The sequence below is a fragment of the Belonocnema kinseyi genome, chromosome 3 (genome assembly GCF_010883055.1).
Source record: "Belonocnema kinseyi isolate 2016_QV_RU_SX_M_011 chromosome 3, B_treatae_v1, whole genome shotgun sequence".
Classification (NCBI taxonomy): Eukaryota; Metazoa; Arthropoda; class Insecta; order Hymenoptera; family Cynipidae; genus Belonocnema; species Belonocnema kinseyi.
This window is the reverse complement of record NC_046659.1, coordinates 113,075,265-113,095,735: the sequence shown is the minus strand read 5'-3', so window position 1 is coordinate 113,095,735 and position 20,471 is coordinate 113,075,265. Positions and strand designations below refer to the sequence as shown.

At 27.7% G+C, this 20,471-nt stretch overlaps 1 protein-coding gene across 1 annotated transcript in view; it reads left to right on the top strand.

Moving 5' to 3' along the window:
• The window catches only part of LOC117169241, a 139,152-nt gene that overhangs the window by 99,960 nt on the left and 18,721 nt on the right, over positions 1 to 20,471 (top strand). Inside the window, exon 4 of the mRNA XM_033355511.1 lies at positions 3,080 to 3,234. Coding sequence (XP_033211402.1) covers positions 3,080 to 3,234 — 155 coding nt within the window. The remainder of the gene's footprint in view (positions 1 to 3,079; positions 3,235 to 20,471) is intronic.

The window sequence follows — 20,471 nt, the reverse complement described above, 5'->3', positions numbered from 1 at the left end:
CGAATATTAAATGGAAAGTTCTTCTTTTTCAAATTATCGATTTAAAGATAAAAATTCCTATTTATTATCAGAGTAATCCCATCTGGTTGAATTTTCAAATATTTTGTTGAAAAATTTAAAGGTATCAAAATTTAACTATTTTGTAGAAAATTCTTATTTTTGACTCGAAATACATCAATTTTGAAGACTCAACTATATTTTTTTGGAAATTCAACTACTTTCTTAAAAGTTTATTTTTTTGGTTCAAGATTTATCGTTTCAGTTAAAAATGTAATTCTCTTAGTAACTGTTTTGTTGATAGTTTGTTTTTTTCTTCGTTAAACATTAATTTTTTGAAGTTTAAATTTCACTATCCCATTTTTTAATAATTTCCTTTTTTAGTTGAAAATTGAATTACTTTGTTGATATTTAGTGTATTTTGGTTAAAAATTCTACTTTTATTTTAGGAAATTAATTCGCTTGATTAAAAACTAAACTATTATGTTTAAAATTCAATTATTTAATTTAAAACTATGTATTTTATTTTAAATTCGCCTTTTTTTATAGAAAATCTATTTTTCTGATTAAAAACGCAATTTCTTGGTTAAAAATTAATCTTCTATAATATTGAGTTTTGTGGATTTAATTATTTTGTTCGAAATTCGCATTTTTTGTTGTAAAACTATCTTATATAGGTTGGAAATTGAAAATTCAATATCTTGTTGAAAGATTGATCATTTTTTTGAAAATTGATCTCTTTGTTTAAAAATTGGACTACTTTGTGAATAATTCGTTTTTTGTCTAAAAATTATTTTTTTTTTAACAGAAAATTTAACTATTTATCACAAAATAAACTTTTTTGCTAAATTTTTGTTTTGTTAAAACCCAAAAGATGAATTTTCTATTAAAAAAAAAACAATGTTTAATCAGATATTTTATTATCAAAAAAAGATTTTGTAAACAAATAGGGAAGAATTAAATTTTTAGTTAAAACAATCAATTAAGAAAATTACCAGATTTTCTGGCTATTTTTACCAGAATTCTGGTTACTCTAACTAAAAAGAATAGTGAGGGCATATTTAACCAAAAGTCTGGTTGATTTAACCAAACATTTTTTTGAATAAAAAGATTAATTTTCTGCTAAAAAAGATACAGTTTTAATAAAATATATAAATGTTCATCTACAAAAGATAAATTTACAAACAAAAATTAGAATAGTTCAATTTGCAGTTAGGAAAGTAAATTAAAAAAAATGAGTTTTCTGCAAAATTAATTAATTTTCAAATAAAAATATACATTTTCAACCCAAAAAATTAATTTTCTTTTTTAAAAAACGAACTTTTCACTAAATACTTTTTTCAACCAAAGAAATTAATTCTTAAAAAATATAATAGCTAAATTTAAAAAAAAACATTTTTAACGAAAAATATAACATTTCAAACAAAAAAGGTAAGTTTTCCCAAATAAAATGAAATGTTTAAAGTGAATTTTCAAATAAAATCATAAATTTTCAACTAAAAAACTTAATTTTTAACCAAATTTAAAACAAATTTGCAAACAAAAAAGAAACGGATTTTCAACAAAATAGTAAAATTTTAACCCATAAAAATTATTTTTGTAACAGAAAATTTAACTATTTAACACAAAATAATCTTTTTCGTTAAATATTCAAAGTCTTGCGGAAAATTATTATTTTATTTTTTTGCTTGAAAATTCAACTATTTGGTAGAAAATTCAATTGTTTTGTAGACAATTCGTTTTGTTTTCAAATTGAAAATCAATTATTTACTAGTAATCTAACTGTTCCAATTTGGGATACATTTTAATCGCTTTTAGTTTGAATATTTATTAGTTTGGTAGAAAATTAATTAAATTAGTTTTATAATTCAATTATTTGGTCAAAAATTTATTAATCTAGCTGAGATTTCGTCTTTTTTAGTAGAAAATTAATCTTTTTGGTTTATTATTGAATTATTTGGTTGAAAATTCAACTTTTCTGTGGAAAATGCTCGTCTTTTGGATTATCTTCTTTTGATTAAAATACCAACTATTATATATTTGTTATAATTCATCTTTTTTTGGCTGAGAATTCAAATACTTGGTTGAAAGTTGAACTAATTTTCTAATTCACAAGAAGCAATAATATTTTATCAACTCCCACCTTCTTTTTGGTCAAATCTCTCGAAAATACAGTTGGTGGGTAGTGGTGTTTCCTATATTTGTAGGGGGTGTGGGGGGTGGCTGGGGGGTAGTCCGTTTAGCGTGCAATCGACACGGGATACTTATAAGATACTACCATGATTTTTTCAGATTTTTTGGTCCAAAAATAAATTAGGCCAAAAACCGGCCTTACCGACCCTCCCCCTTTACGGGAAAAAATTAAGCCGGCCCCCTTTAATTAAGTCCCTTTGAAAATTTAAATACTTTGGAAAATCCGGTATTTTTTCTGCTATTTTGTGATGTTGAATTTGCAAGGTTGGTATCAATTTTTGAAACTTTAGTCCATGGATTAGGAAAATATGAAATTGACATTGGGATTTACAACCTGATTAGGAAATTCCTTATCAGCAATATTCTCTTGGAAAATATAGTTTTCTTTTTTCATTTTCGGTTCCCATGACCCTTTTTATATGCCGCCGCTAAAATTGATGCATTAGACATAAAATGAGTCGTAAAAGTGGTTTCCTGTATCACCGTTGGAAAACATTCCTCGTGGTCTACAGCTGCTTCTCAGCAGACTTACTGGTGGAATTATGAGTCTAGGGATAACGATGTTGGTCGTTTCTACTATGCACTTGTGTGCATAAATATGAGAGGGTTGTCATTATTTTTTAGAATCTAGATTAAGAGTCCGATGCACACAGTAGCGGTTTCCTCAAACGAATGTCTTTTCAGATTAGCATCAGTGTTTTCTTAATTGCAATTGCTCATCTTCATATTAATAGAACGAGTATTATCTTCCAGGTAGTAAATGTATAGGGGTACTAAAAGCAAAATGAAATTGAAACTCCCTTCAAGAAAATATTCTTCTCGGCTATTCTCAGTTTTAAAAATGTAATTGATTTCTAAGTTATTAGAGAGATCTTAATTTTGATTACAGTTATGGGGATGGTGAGTGCATCAGATGTTTTCGACTCGAACGAAGAGCACGCAACATCATTGAAGTTTTCTCAGAGAACTTGAACAGGTGTTATACCAACGAGCAAGCAGCCATAGAATCTTGTGGAACTCTCAATGCAACATCGATCCTTTATCGTAAGTACAAATTGCACTACTAAAATTAATTATTTTCAGAAAAAAATTTTATTTAAGAAATGTTTGATCTATAGCTCCATCGGGTCTCAAAAGACTTTAAGAATTTCTGTTATTCTCTGATGATAATACAGATTTCTTGAAAAATTTGAATACGTAACACCTGGCAAAATAATGCATCTATTTCTGAAAAAGGATTCTTTTTTAGATCTCTCTGTGCTTCGATTCCCAAATAACTGAATGAGAAAATCTTTTTCCAGAAAAAATTTTGTTTAAAACAAACAAAAAATTCATAGCACCATCTAGTCTGAAAAGACTTTAAGAATTTCTGTTATTCTCTAATGATAACACAGTTAATGATATAGCAGATAAATTAAAAAATTTAAGATGATACAGATTACTTGAAAAATGCGCTATTGCTATTGAATATTGAATTTTACTATTGAATCTGTTTAAAAAATGCCTTTTTAAATCGTAATTGTGAAATTCTCACGAGCGTGAGAATATGTTCGACCTTTATGTGCTTTGAGAATTTAATGAGATTAAGAATAATTAAATTATTTAAATTTCGCGGGAAAATGTATTGCCTCAAACCTCAGCTCAAATTAGAAAGGGCGCTCAATTTAAATGATAAAAGAAGTCAAAGTATTAGAATACATTTTGAACCTAAAATCGTGAATTTTTAACCAAATAGTTAGTTGAATTTTCAATTTAGAAGATTAATTTTCTACAAAAAATACTCATTTTCCACAAAGCACATGAATTTTCATCTAAAAAGATCAATTTTCAACCAAAAACGATACGGATTCAATAAAAAATCTAATTTTTCAACTAAAAAACATAAATTAAAATAGTGCAATTTGTCGTTAGAAAAGTAGATTTAAAAAACTTTTTTCAGCAGAATTAAATAACTATCACTTAAAAAGATGAATTTCTTATTAAAAAAAAAATATTCTATAAAAAAAAGAAATGAATTCTTAACAAAAAATATAATAGTTTAATTTTCTAGAAAACGGAAAATTTTTTTTAACGAAAAAAATTACATTTCTATTAAAAAAGTCAATTTCCCGCAAAAAATGGAATAGCTCAAGTGAATTTTCAATTTTAGATAAATTTTCTACAAAGAATCAAATACTTTTTTCGGTTAGTAAAATAAATCGTCAAACAAACAAAATTTTTCAACATAACAGATTGTTTTCAGAAAAAAAAGATTTTTTTTTCAAAAAAAAAAGAATAATTAAATTGTCAGTTAAAACAATCAACTTCCAACATAACAAACAAATTAATTCTCAAAAAAAAAATTAGATTTTAAGCCCCAAAGATGAATTTTCTACCTTAAAAGATACAGTTTCAATAAAATATATAAAATGACAAATCTTCAACTAAAAGAAAGTTTTGCTTTTAACCAAATACATGAATTTTCAAATAAACCGATAAATTTTCTACCAAAAATAAAATACTTACATTTTCAGTTAAGACAATCAATTTTCAACAATAAAAAAAATTAATCTTAACAAAATGATTAGATTTTAAACCCAAAAAGATGAATTTTCCACGAAAAATATACAGTTTCAATAAAATATATAAATATTTAACTAAAAAAGATCCATTTAAAAACCAAAACTAGAATAGTTCAATTTGCAGTTAGAAAAGTAAATTTAAAAAAACAAGTTTTCCGCAAAATTAATTAATTTTTAAGTAAACATATCAATTTCCAACCCAAAAGATGAATTTTCTATTTAAAAAAACGAATGTTTAATTAGACATATTATTATAAAAAAAAGATTTTTTTAACAAAAATGGAAGAATTAAATTTTTAGTTAAAACAATCATTAAAAAAATGAATTCTCGATAAAATAATTCAATTTTAAACTCAAAAGATAAATTTTATATTTAAAAAAACGAATTTTTAACGAAACATTTTCTTTCAACCAAGCAATTGAATTCTTGACCAAAAATATATCAGTTAAATTTTTTACAAAACCAAAAATTTTTTAATGAAAAATATTACATTTCAATAAAAAAAAGGTAAGTCTTATAAAATAAAATGGAATGGTTAAAGTGACTTTTCAACTAAAAAGATTTTATTTTTAACCAAATTTTCAGTCAGTAAAATAAATTTTCAACCAAAACAGAAACGGATTTTCAAAAAAATAGTTAAATTTTCACCCATAAAAATTAATTTTCAATAAAAAACATGAAGTTTTAACTAATGAGAGTACTCTTCTACCAAAAAAGACGGATTTTCAACAAATTAATTAATTTTTACCCAAAATATATCAGTTTTAAGTTAAAAATAGATTAACTAAGTGTTTAATGAAAAAACCTTATTTTCAATAACACCAATGTAAATTTTCAATTTTAATTAAAAAATTAATTCTAAATAAGAAACAACTAATTTTCAACCAAAAAGATCATTTTCAACCAATAATATGAATTTTCCACCAAATATTGGAATTTTTAAAGAAATTTATGACCAAAAAGAGGAATTAGTCACCAAGAAGCTGAAATATTGTATCACAAATTTGAATTTTAAATAAAATTCAGGAATTAAAGTTAAATTTTTAGTTAAAACAATTAATTTTACACTGGAAAGCATAATTTTCAACAAAATGATTAAATTTTGAACACGATAAAAAGGCTTATCAACTAAAATAATTAATCATAAACCAAATAAATTAATTTTTAACAAAGTCATCTGAACCAATCGAAATCAAAACCAAATTTTCAATCCAAATGAATCCGAATGAATCCGAACTCGGATTTATATTCACTTAATTTTAAATCAGAATAAATCCGAATGAATCAGAGTTTAGATTGAAATGGATTAATCCGCCTTGAAAATCGTTTTAGTTCAATTCGAGTTCGGATTTATTCGAATTGAAAATTTTGATTCGGATTGAACCGAATTGAGTGGGATTAATTTTTGACGGAAAGAATTCCTATCTAATATATTTTCATCAGGGTTGATATTTCAACAAAAAAGAATTTTTATGCTCGAGAGCAGTTGCTCAGAATAAATTTTCGGTCATTTAAGAACTTCATGTACCATTATGTCTTTTCTTGCGGAACGTCACATACGTTTAGGTGGAACAAACTAAAAAAAAAAAAAATGAGTAAAAACAATTTCTAATCCAGTCTCTAGTCTCGAGACTAATGATAAAATGTTTGGGTTGATTAAAATGGGTCCCGTGAAAGATCCGTTTCCTATTTCTCTATTGTTGTATAAGACTATAAAATAAGGTGAGTTAATGTGAACGTTTGAGATTCTTTGCGCCTTAAGGTGAGTTTTTTCGTGCCATTGTAACGCTAACCCTAACGCTAACGCGAATTCCCAGGCTATGGCCATTCAGACACGGACGGGCTATGCTTCATTGGGCCCCTTGGTGTCCGCATTGGTCCAATGCTTCCGACTCGAGGACGATTATACCGAAGACTCGAGTCGACAGCCACTCCCACGCCAGAAACGAACTCTGGCTAGCTATTTAGAAATAAAAAAGATTATATTGAATGAAGAAGAAGAATAAGAAGAAGACGAAGAACCAGAAGGTATACATCGCCACGAAGAATGGCCAGAATACCCTGCCTGGGTGAGAGTCTATCTTCTTCCGGACAAGATTCCCTGGGTGGGCTACCAACTCAGGGATGGAACCTACCAAGGGAAGAGTACCTTTCATTTACATACCCGAGGCAAACCCGATTCCCCGAACCCGAAGTTAAGTGCCAACCACGAAATATTGCTAGGGCTTTCGAAAATTACCCCTTTCAGATATTGCTGCATTAATTAATCACTGTATCAGATAAATAATGGAGTTTCAGTATATACTGTAGAAAAACAAAATGTGGCTGGAAACCACGTGCGGCTGAAGTGAAAGTTAAGCAGAGAGGGAACAATGCCAAGTTTACACTACTAAAGTCATAGGATGATATCGACATTCAAAGAAATTGAAATAAGGCGCCATCTATTGGTTGCTTCCCAACCTAGATAACGTAAAATGTTAAAGTGTCGGTCAATAAACTAAATTACACCGCCCTCTGTTAGAAACGTACGCAACTTACAAATAAAAACATTTGATTTGCAAAAAATATTGAGATAATTAATTGAGATAAAGAGTATCCTATCCTTTAAGTTGGACCAAATTACACACAGTGTATAAAATTTCATCAAGATCGGTTAAGTAGTTTCGGAGTTTAGGGGCGACAAACATCGTGACACGAGATTTTTATATATATAGATGGGGCCATACTTTAAGGACCATACTTAAATTACGTAACGATTGTATTTCTACGCCCCCTCCTACCTCCCCGTCTTACTGTACGTAATTTTTAGTTATTTTAAAAATATTTTAATTTATTAATTTATTTTAAACAAAAAAGTGTCTTTTCTACTATGAAAGATGGCTTTTTAACAAAAAAATTGAATTTTCAACAAAATAATTAAACTTTTAACATAATAGTTGAATGCTCATCCTGAAAAGATAAACTCCAAACAAAAAGAGTGTCATAATTAATATCACAACAAACAAAAATCAGAATTTTAAAACCGAAAAGACGACTTTTATCTACAAATAAAATTTTTACCGCAAGAAAGAAATAAAAATGTATCTAAAGTGTTGAACATTACGGCCAAAACACAAATATTCTCTGCAAAAATTTAATTTTCAAACAGAAAATATGAATTCTTAGCAAAAAAATTAATTCTCCATGAAAGTGTTGCATTTTTACCCAACAAAAATGAGCTAAAGAAGAATATAAATGTTTAAAAAATGGAAAAGTTACATTTTCTGTTAACTTTAGTAGTTTAACTTTCAGCCAAGTAGTTTAATTTAAAATTAAAAAAATGAAATTTCTATAAAATAATTAAACTTTTAACATGATTTCTTAACAAACTATTCAACAAAATCTTTCAAGCAAAATAGTTAATACACAAGCAAAGAAGAATTATTTTCAACCAAAAATTGGCGATTTTCATTTTTTTTAATTTCTACTAAAGAGGATGAATTTTTAAGTCAAAAAGACAAATTTTCAAAGAAAAATAGTTGAATTTTCTGTTAAAAATGATTTCAGTTAACTTTGTACAATCTAGATATCAATTTTTGAACCAGAAGCAAGTTTCTACGAAAAAATTTGAATTTTCATTCCCAAAAAGACGAATTTTTAACCAAGAAGGATGACTTTTTAAGAAAATTGTTAAATTCTCTACCAAATAGCTACCTTAAAAAAAAACATTAAATTCCTCTTGAAACAGATAAATTATTATTTATTAAAAAGAACTAATTTCCAAAGCAAAAAATTAATTAAATTAACTTTTTCAACTTTTGAGTTGAAAGTTGACCTTTTCTAGTTTAAAATTTAACAATTTTGATGTAAAGTTGTCTTTTTAAATTAAAAATTTATTTATTTATTTGAAAATTTACGTATTATTTAAAAAAAGACTTTTGGTAGAAAATCAACTTTTTTCTTTGAAAATTAATTCCATTGTTTACACATTCTTCCTTCTGATTGAAAATTTAAGTATTCCAGTTAAATATTCATCATTTTAGTTAAAAATTTATTAGTTTGGTTGAAAATTAATTCCATAAACTGAAAATTCAACTGTTCCATTCTTAGTTGGCAATTGATGTTTGCTTGTTCCAAATTCAACAATTTGAATGAAAATTGTTTTTTTTTTTAATAGAAGGTTCAGCTATATTGTTGAAAATACAAGTATTTTCTTAAAAAATCGATTTCTTAAAAATTACCTTTTTCTTTGAAAGTTGCGATCTTCTTGTCAGTTGAAAATTCAAGTATGCCAGTTAAAAAATTTTCATTTTAGTTGAAAATTCATCTGTTAGATTGGAAATAAAATTAATTGTTTAAAAGTTAAACTCTTTTGTTAAAAATGATTTTAAATTTTTATTTCAACTTTTTAATTATTCAGCATTAATTTTTAGTTGAAAGTTCATGTTTTTTGGTAGAAGTCAATGCTCTTGGTTGGAAATTCATATTTTGTTCAAAAATGAAATTATTTAATTTAAATATTCATGATCATAGTTGCAAAAATCTGTTTTGGTTGAACATGATTTTTTTTAATTTAAAATTTAATCATGTAAGTTTTGGTTGAGAATTTATCTTCTTTTTAGTAAAAATTAATTTTGGTTAGTTTGAAAATTCAACTGTTTCATCACAAAAATCATATTTTTTCGTTGAAAAATTATATTTTTTGGTAGAAAATTAATCTTTTGTTTGAAAGTTCTTCGTTTGGTCGAAAATTAAAGTATTTTAGTTAAATATTAATCATTTTAGTTGATAAATTAATGTTTTTGGCTTATGAAATTCAACTATTCTAGTTTTTCTAACTGAAAGATTAACTTTTCCATTTTTGCTGAAAATTGATATTTTTTAGTGGAAAATTCAAGTATTTATTTCAAAATTTAATTACAGTATAACCTCGCTTATCCGAGCTATTGTGGACCGGCCCCAGTTTGGATAATCGGGAAACTCGGATAAAACGGATATTTAAATAAAAAGAAAGTCCCAGTATAATAAACTGAAAGTATGCTTAAATAAATATTCAATTTTTACAATTAAATTTTAAACAAATTTTATAAATAGTTTATATTGCGTATGCCATAATGTATCTTTATTTAAGAGCGATCCACATAGTTCTTAACGTAGAGAGTAATTAGATTATTAATCAATCAGAGCAGAGGTTTAGGAAGATGTGCTCTGCTTGGTTAAGACAAGTCCATATGTAAGAATAATGCATAAGGCTCGGATAATACGGACTACTCTTGCGCTATAGCTCGGATAAGACGGTTCAACTATTTTTGTTTGAACCTCGGATAATCGCGAACTCGGATAAAGCGGGCTCGGATAAGCGAGGTTCTGTTGTATTTTAAAACTTTTCGCTCTGTTGTGTTACAGGGTGTTTAGAATGAGCTTCATAAAGTAAAATAAATTCTTGAGTATTTCGAAAAATATAAATATTTAACTTTTAATTTACTGGGAAATTTTAAAAAAGTTGACCGGGGAAAAGCCGGGAATTCGGAATCGTCGGTCGAATCGCCACCCTGTCAATATTCACTTGCAAGTGTCCAATAATTTTGATATTGAATCTGGATCATTTTAACTTACAAGATCGAAGTAATAACTCAGGATCTTCTGTGAAATGTTCACACCGCGTGTTACAGAAGCTTCAATTGAAAAAGAACACTTCTCCGGATGTTCCTTCTTGAATCGTATTGTGCACTGTAGATATCCTCTTGAAGAACAAAGTAAAAGCCTGCTCATTGAAAGAATGGAAGAAACTTTGATGACGTCCTTCGAGGGTTTTTCTTGGATGAAACCGTCTTCCTTTTTTTCTTCCTCTCAAAGATATTCTCTTTGCAACTCCGTCAACCGAGGATAGAAAGGCTGATGGAACGATTGTGTTCGTTACGCTTCCATGAATTGAACGAATGCTGAAGCTTCCAACGACAAGATCACTCTTTTTCAAACATCGTGTCGACTCCTTCGTAATCACACTTCAATCCTGTCAGGATGATTTACAAGGATTTCTTCTGGATTAAAAACCGAATCGTAAATTGTAAGAAGATTGTGAGGAAGATTGTCAGAAGGCAAAAAAGAAGGGACAAATATTAAAAGATGAGGTTTTAAATGAGTGGTTACTCGTTCCATCGGATCGTAAGACGATCAAGTGAAGGAATTGAGAAACTGTGATTCAGAAACCATAAACCGATCCTTCGAAGAGTCTTCGTTACGGTTCCATTACCAACGATTGGACCGTATCAACCTTCCAGAATTCAATTTGAAATATTGAGATTCAGAGCACTGTAGTTCGTTTTCCAACTTTTTTTCTGATTGAATTTTAATAGCCCGCGAAAGGTGCCCACTCATACCGAGTTTTCATTTGAAAATCTTTTTCTTGATCGGACATTTAGGTTTTAACGTTTAGGTTGAATTTAGCATTGTCAGGTATAAAACAATAAACCGTAATCGTAAAGTCGCTTACGTAAGTTTTTTCTGAGTACGGCAGAATGTCTGACAGCCGGTCATTTTCCCTATGATTCAAGTGACCGAAAATTAAAATAGCGAATATCAGGGTACAGAAATTTATTTTAAGGAAAACTAATTTGTCGAATAACTAATTGACCGAAAACCATTTCAACTAATGTTGAATTATTCAAAAATAGTTTTAGCGAAGAGTCATTTTTCCGAAAGTCCATTTTACTGAAAGTTTAAATTTCAGAAGGCCCAACTTTGCGAAGTTTTAGTTTACCGAAAAATCAGTTTAGCGATAGGTGAGTTATCCGAAACTCATTTAACCGAGGGTTCAAATATCCGATAATTTGAAAATTGCTTATTTACATTCAGATAGATGTTTTATAACAAAAAACACATGTATAGTACGTAATGTAAATAAACAATTTTTTAATTTTTCGGATATTTGAACCTTCGGTTAAATGATTTTCGGATAACCCACCTCTCGCGAAAATGATTTTTCGGTTAACTGAACCTTAGCAAAATCGGGCGTTCTAAAATTTGAACTTTCAGTTTCGTAAATTATTTTTCCTTAAAATAAATTTCGATATCCTAATATTCGCTATTTTAATTTTCGGTCACTTGAACCATCCGAAAAATTACCGGTTGTCAGAATGTCTTCTGTTTATTTTTGGGATTTAAAGATTTTGAAAATTTATGTAATATTTTTTAATTCTTTAAAATCTTTTGAAATCCTTGCGGAATTATTTAAATCCTTGTGAAATATTTCATTCAGTAGAAATGACTGATTTGCCTTTTATTAAAAAATTTCAAAATTAAAATTCTTCATTAAATTCCTAAATTTTAATAAAAGCCGTGGCTACCTGTACCGAAAATTTGGTACGAATAGTTGGATTTTTTTGGTATAATTCCAGGGGAAATGGCCTATTTAATAAATGATTAAACTGAACCATAATTGACTGGTAAACAGATTTAATGTTACGCTTAAGATGAGATCAATTAAAATGATTGAATTAATTTGTGAAAGTTACTAGTTATATGATTCAAAACGATCAGATATACTCGTTTTTATCGGTAGAAAATAAAACTTCTTCAATAAAAATTATTCATCTTTTTGTTTAAATTCTACTGTTTTTTATTTAACAATAAAATTTTTTTTGGTTGTGATATCAACAATTACATTCATCGTTGAGAATTTGTCTTTTTCGGTTGAAAAATCAACTAAATGATTGAAATTTGAACAACTTTAATAAAAATTAATTTTTTTGGATCAGAATGCGTCATTTTAGTTTAAAATTTGGTTGTTGTTGTTGTTGTTTGAAATTCACTTTTTTAACCGGATATTTAACTGTTCCATTTTTCTTTGAAAAAGCATCTTTTTTAGTTTAAAAGAATATAACTTGTTGAAAATTGATCTTTCTAGCTAAAAATGTTATCATTTGGTTGAAAATTGATCTTTTTTGGTTAAAAAGTCAAATATTACATTGAGGGTTCAACTATTATGTTGAAAATTTGTTTCTTTGGTTGCAACCTTTACTATTTTGTTGAAATTTTTTTTCATTGAAAATTAATATTTTTTACTGAAAATATGAGCATTCCATTGTTGGTTGAAAATTGACATTTTTTTGCAAATTCAACTGTTTGTTTGAAAATTTTTTTGTTTTGTTGGAAATGCATCGTCGTTATAGACAATTTATCTTCATAGATCAAAATTCCTTTTTTTGTTTGAAAATTTAATAAATTTCTCGAAAGTTGAATTCATTTGTTAAAAAAATTTCTATTTTTGTTTCAAATGTAATTGTTCTGTTCAAAAATTCGTTTTTTATAGTTGAATATTATACTTTTTCATTAAAAACTCTTATATTTTGTTAAAAATTCGTCTTTTCTTGTAGCAAATTAATCTTGTTGGCTGAAAATTTAACAACTTGATTGAAGATTTAACTATTTGGTTAAAAATTCATTTATTTTGTTGAAAATTCATTTCGTCATTTAAAAATTTAACTACACCATTTTTTGTTGAAAGTTGATAATTTTTCAGTTAAAAATTACTCTTTCTAGTGAAATTATTATATTTTTTAAAAATCATTTTTTATGGTAGAAAATTTAACTACTTTATTGAAAATTTAACTGTTTGGTTGAAGATTGAACTATTATGTTAAAAATTCATTTTTTGTGAGTTAAAAAATAATTTTATTGATTAAAAACTTAAAAATTTGGGTATTTTGTTGAAAATATTATTTTCTGTAAAAAATTAATCTTGTTGGCTGAAGATTAAAATATTTGGTTTCAAATTCGTTTTTTTTTATAAAAATTCATTTGTTTTGTTGAAAATTAATTTTGTCAATTAAAAATTCAACTATACGTTATTTTTTGTTGGTGGTTTATGGTAAAAAATTTAACTATTGGGGTTGAAATTTAAACTGCTTGGTTAAAGATTGAACTATTATGTTAAAAGTTATTATTTTTTTTGTAAAAAATTAATTTTATTGATTAAAAACTTTTAAAAAATTTGTATTTTGTCGAAAAATCTTATTTTTTGTAAAAAATTAATCTTGTTGTTTGAAGATTAAACTATTTTATTAAAATTTCGTTTTTCTTGTTAAATTCTTTCATCTTGCTGAAAATTAATTTCGTCTTTAAAAATTTAACTACACCATGTTTTGTTGCAAGTTGATAATTTTTTAGTTAAAAATTCGTCTTTCTAGTGAATTTTTTTTTCTAATTTGTTGAAAAATCATTTTTAATGGTAGAAAATGTAACTACTTGGGTTGAAATTTAAACTGCTTGGTTAAAGATCGAACTATTATGTTAAAAGTTATTATTTTTTTTGTAAAAAATTAATTTTATTGATTAAAAACTTTTAAAAAATTGGTATTTTGTCGAAAAATCTTATTTTTTGTAAAAAATTAATCTTGTTGTTTGAAGATTAAACTATTTTATTAAAATTTCGTTTTTCTTGTTAAATTCTTTCATCTTGCTGAAAATTAATTTCGTCTTTAAAAATTTAACTACACTATGTTTTGTTGCAAGTTGATAATTTTTTAGTTAAAAATTCGTCTTTCTAGTGAATTTTTTTTTATTTGTTGAAAAATCATTTTTAATGGTAGAAAATGTAACTAATTGGTTGAAAATTTAACTGCTTGGTTGAAGATTGAACTATTTTATTAAAAATTGAATTTTTTGTTGTAAAAAATTGATTTGATTGATTAAAGGCTTAAAAATGTTTGTATTTTGTTGAAAAATCTTATTTTTTGTAAAACAAATATTCTTGTTGGTTGAAGATTAAATTATTTTGTTAAAAATTCACTTTTCTTGTTTAATATTAATTTTGCTAATTAAAAATTTCGCTAGACTATTTATGGTTGAAAGTTGATCTTGTTTTGATTACAAATTCCAGAAGAGATTGCGTCATTTAAAATAACTTATCTGTCAGTCGTTGTTTGGGCTCGTCTCTAAATAAAAAATGCATACTTTGTTTAAACTTAGATTAAATGAAGTATTAATTGTTCTTTAATGTATCAAGGTCGTTGAAAGATCGCTAATCAATGTCGAGAACCCCTGGGAACTTGGGAGCTCATCTAATTATGAGGTCGAATAATAGAGAGTACCTAACGATTATGTAAATCCGCGATCGCATACAGGTATTTTAATTGATGCATTCTTGAGAAAGACATCGTATGCATAAAAGCGCGTGCGTGTACAAGCCTCGTGAATTACACCCAGCAGCAGAAAATTAAGAATAACGTTGCTATATCCGCCCTAGCTCCTACACATTCTTCAAATGTTCACCTACGTCCTTACTCGTTACGCAAGCTTCATTACTTCCTCCAACTAATTAACGTTAATTCATAAAATTTTATGCAGTAATCCAATGCACATGGCCGAATCAGCAAATTTCACATACTGCTGCTGCTGTTTATCATCGAAGGCAGGAAGTCGATCGGATTCCTCATCGGTATTTCCGTTACATCCACAAAAAACAGCTTACTATCTCCATTTTTTAAATAATTTTCTTGCATTTTACTTATTCGGTTTTTCTGTTGTAGTTTCTGAAATTCATTCCGTATTTTATTTTCATTCATAAAAACAAGTAGCTTACTCATCACTGTCAGAGTGTAACTAAATCCCTTCCTGTGAATCGCCTTCTTGATTAAGAAAGTTTACTGCAAAATTATGATTTCCTTGTGATTCTTTCTAATTATTTTCTCTTCTATCTTATAATCTTTGAAATTTTCGTGAAATATTTGAAAAAGCTTTGAAATCTTAAAACTCAAAACTTCTGCATATAACAAAATTTTCTTATAGAAATTATTAAATTTTCTTTAATATTTCAAAATAAGCATTGATTTTCGTAAAAAAGAAAGTTTGCTGCTAAACTCTTATGTCCTTGTATCTCTTTCTAATTGTCTTTAAAATATTTGTAAAAGCTTTGAAATTTTAAATATTAAGAACTTCCACATTCTAAAAATATAATTTTAGATATTATCAAATTTTCTTTAATATTCTTAAAATGTCATTGTTTTTCATCAAGATGAAAGTTTACTGCAAAAGTCTGATGTGCTTGTATCTCTTTCTAGTTGTCTTTAAAATCTCTGCGAAACCTTTTAAATCTTTAAAATCTTCTGGAATCTTTCAAATCTTCCAGAAATATTCTGGAATCTTTGAAATCGTCCAGAAATCTTTGTAAAAGCTTGAAAATCTTGAAAATTAATAAACTTAAACATTTAAAACATAGCCGTTTAAAAACTATTAAACTTTCTTTAATATTCTTAAAATAGCATTATTTTTCATTAAAAAAAAACTTTGCTGCAAAATTCTGATGCCCTTGAGTCTCTTTCTAGTTGTCTTTAAAATCTTTGCGAAAGCATTTAAATCTTTGAAATCTTCCAGAAATCTTTGTAAAAGCTTTGAAATCTTACAAATGAAAAACGTTTACATTCTGAATATATACTTTTAGAAATTGGTAATTTTTCTATAACATTTCTAAAATAGAATGTTTCCTCATTAAAAAGAAAGTTTGCTGCAAAATTATGTTGTCGTTGTGTCTCTTTCTTGTTTTTAAAGTTTAGTTGGATTTGAAATCTTCTGAGATTTTTTCAAATTTTTCAAGTCAAAAGCTTTTACATTCTAAAAATAGCCTTTGAATTTTTCTTTTAATTCCTAGAATAGCATCGTTTTTTATCAAGAAGAAAGTTTGCTGCAAAATTCTGATGTCCTTGCGTCTTTTTCTAGTTTTCTTTAAAGTATTTCCGAAATCTTTGAATTTTTCTACAATATCTTAAAATCTTTGAAATCTTCTGGAATTTTTGAATCTTAAAAATAAAAAATTCTGCATGGAAAATAGCCTTGTAGGCATTATCACATTTTCTTTAATATCCTTAAAACGGCATTGTTTTTCATCGATAAGAAAGTTTGCTGCAAAATTATGAAATCCTTGTGTTTCTTTCTAGCTATTATCATGAATTTTCTTAATAATCTTTGCGAAAGCTTTGAAATCTTTTAAATCTTCTTGACATTTTTGTGAAAGCTTTGAAATCTTAAAAAACTTCAACGTGTAATCTTTGAAATCTTCGCTGATCATCGAAATCTTTCTAAAATCTTTTTGAAATGTTTTTAATCTGTTTGAAAACTTTAAAACCTCTGGAATTTTCTATAATATATTTTTTAATCTTTATGAAATCTTGAAAATTCAAAACTATTACATATAAAAAAAAGCCTTTTACAATAGCATTGCCTCTCATCAAAAAGAAAGTTTGCTGCAAAACTCTACTTTAAAATATTCGCGAAATCTTTTAAATCTATTGTAAAATGTTTAGAAATCTTCTGGAACCTTTGAAATCTTTTAAATGTTCTGAAATATTTTAAAAGCTTTGTGAAGGCTTTGAAATCTTGAAAATTCGAAACTGCAGCATTTAAAAAAAAAGCCTTTTAGAAATTATACAACTTTCTGGTTTGTTTTTCATTGAAAAGAAAGTTTGCTGCAAAATTCTGATATCTTTAACTATCTGTTAAGGTGTTTTTAAAGTATTTGCGAAAATTTCGAAATCTTTCAAAAAATGATTACATATTCTTTGATATTCAAAAATTAGCAGTAGGTTCCAAGAACATGTTGAGAGAAATTTTTTTTTTTTGCTCGAGGGTCACGTTTTTTCAAATGATGATGCTGATAAAGAGTTCGATTTTAAATTTGAAAAAAAAGAAGTGAGAATTTGAAATATTTTTAATTTCTATGAAATCTTTGTCATCTTCGAATTGTTCTGAATTATTTTTAAATCCTCGTGAAAGCTTTTAAATCTTTAAAATTTAAAGCTGCTAAATAGATAGCTAAATAGATAGCTAAATAGATAGCTAAACAGATAGCCTTTCAGAAATTATTAAATTTTCTTTTATATTCCTAGAATTGCGATAATTGTGATTAAATCATAGTGTTCATTATTTAATCACCATCGTCACTTGATACCACCCTGGCGAACACCTGAACATCTTATATTTTTCTAAAATAGCATTGTTTTTCATTAAAAAGAAAGTTTGCTGCGAAAATCTTATGTCCTTCTTTCTCATTGTCATTATCTTTTGAATGCCGAATATTTTCAAAAATTAGCATTTCTATTCAATTTGTAGCTAAGGTTAGCCTTAGGTTTCAGGGTCGTTGGAATAACTTATCAGCGGTTTATGCCCTTATGACAATGCGCCCTTAGATAATTTCTCAATTTTTCGCTTCAGCAATAATTCTGTTGAAAGAGGAAGGAAGGAAGTTGGTTTTGAATGGCACCTTCCGATTTCTGAAAGATTTTGCAAGCGTAGTATAGTAAAGTTAATAGTAGGACCTGGTCTGACCACCTGTACTTGGAAAGTCTACCCTTTTTAGAGAAGTTCATTCATGTTGAGGATTGAGGTTGCGTCTGAAGATTGTAGGCCAGCCGCCAGAAGAAGGAAGGGACCAGTCAGTCACCTGGGACCAGGAGATTCATAAATTCAAATAACGAAGTGACCTTCCCTGATCAATGGACCCGCCGAAGCGTGGGGCAAAAAGGACAGGAAGTAATAGAGGAAAAAGAAGAAGAAGACAAAGAAGAAATCTTGCCTACCTGATACCCTAGCCAGCCTAGGACAGCTCGCATAGTCCTCGCATAGTTACCTGAGTCTGACAAGCTAAGAGCTACTCCGTGACCAGACCGAATAGTTTGCTTTTACTCAGCTCGCGATCAAAACCTTGTCGTCAGCAGGTCTCTGGAGTGACATTCCAGTCGACAATTTCAGAAATTGCCATTTCTTCTCCACACTCACGAGGTGAATCGAGATGCTGAGCTTCCAACATTTTTCACATAACTCGCACCTGAAGCCGAGTTCCAAAGAGTCTTTATATGGGCATTTCGATACTGAAATTGAACATCAAGAGTCTCCTTATTCCGTCACGATGTGCATAAAAACGAGGGGTTGATTACATTTGCAATCTGATGTATATCTGAAATATCGTACATCACTCTCTCTCTCTCTCTCTCTCTCTCTGCAATCCCATGCAATTTTTTACAATACCTTGTAATTTCATTGCAAAAAAATGTCATAGGAAATTCAGCATAGGTCTGTAATGAATTTCTCATAATTTTTTCCCGATTCTTGAAAAATAGTTATAGAAAATCATTAGAAGAAAATCAGGATGGAAATGATTAATGTTAAAATGTTGAATAAGCTGATGCCAAAAATAGAGAAAGTGTAAAGAAATAATTTATTTATCGCAGAATTGCGACAATTTTAAAGAATTTCAAGGAATTTCAGAAAATTTTCATGAATTTTCATTGCCTTTGTCAGATTTCATTAAATTTTACCTTAATTTAAAGATTTCCAAACCTATCAGAAGGATTTCAACAAACTTTGAGGGACTTCCACGAATTTTAAGGTTTTTAAAACTATTTTGTGGGTTTTCCAAATAATTAAATGAATTTTGAAACATTTCATCGGTCTTCAAGCGATTTAAAATTATTTTCACAGACTAGAGGATCTCAAATATTTCCAAACAGTTCCAGGGGTTTGAAGAAATTCCAAAGGCTTTCAACGATATTAAAAAATTTCAGAGGATTTCAAGAAATTTTGTAGGATTTATAATGATTTCAAGATATTATAGCAAGTTTGAGAAAAAAAATTTAATTGAATTAAATTTGAAGGGATTCCTAACTATTTCAAAAACTAATTTAAAAAGATTTCATCGATTTTCAAGAGATTAAAAATATTTCCATGGATTTCAAAACATTTAAACGAGTTTTAGAAGTTTTTTACGTTTTCCTAAAATTGTAATGGATTTTAAAAAATTTTGTAAGATTTTCAAAGTCCAATTTCTCACGCTGTTAATTTGAATATTTGTAACTTACAATGTTTCATTAAAATTACTCAAAATTTTGTTTTGAAGGACCTACTTTTTTATTTTTCGTTTAAATAAATTAGGATCTGGCCCTCTTGAGAATAACAAATAAAAAATTTATCTATTTAAATTTGTTTTATTCCATTTATAAAAGATTCTATAGTAACAAGTTTACAGGATTAGAATTTTGGTCTTCAAATATTAATGGTCAGGGTATTGATGTAGTAAAGCAGATCGAAGAACCAAATAACTGGTTTCCAATTTCTTATGGGGAAACCTGCTAAGTAGACCCCAAAGAAATTTTTGGGGTTTGAGTATTCGCATATCTGTACACGTCATCACATCCCTCTAGAAGAATATGGAAAGGCTTACTAGAGACCCTTCATGGGAAAGTCGTATGGTATTTCACCTACTTCCTGTTTGCACCGCTTCATTGTGTCCTAAACTAAACTAAAATACAATGTAATCCTACGTTGTCCATCCTAAAAAACACCTAAGTAAAATATTTTTGCTAAAATAATGTTCTGTTGTCATAATTTCAACCGCCATATTGGATCTGCTATTTTGAATTTTGAAATTTTGACTTTTTATTAGAAATAAGCGACCCTAAAAATCCCCGAACAGTAATTTTTAGTCAAATCGGTTATATTCCTATAATTCCCACCTGCCATATTGGATCTGTTATTTTGAATTTTTCGGTTTTGATTTTTTATTCGGAATCAGCGACCCGAAAACCCCCCGATCAGCAATTTTTAGACAAAACGGTTTTCTTTTATAATGCCCCTCCACCATATTGGATCAGCCATTTTGAATTTTTTATTTTTTGTTAGAAATCGGCGATCTGTGAAACCACAATGCCGCAATTTTCAGTCAGATCTGTTTGATTTTGGAGAACAAATTA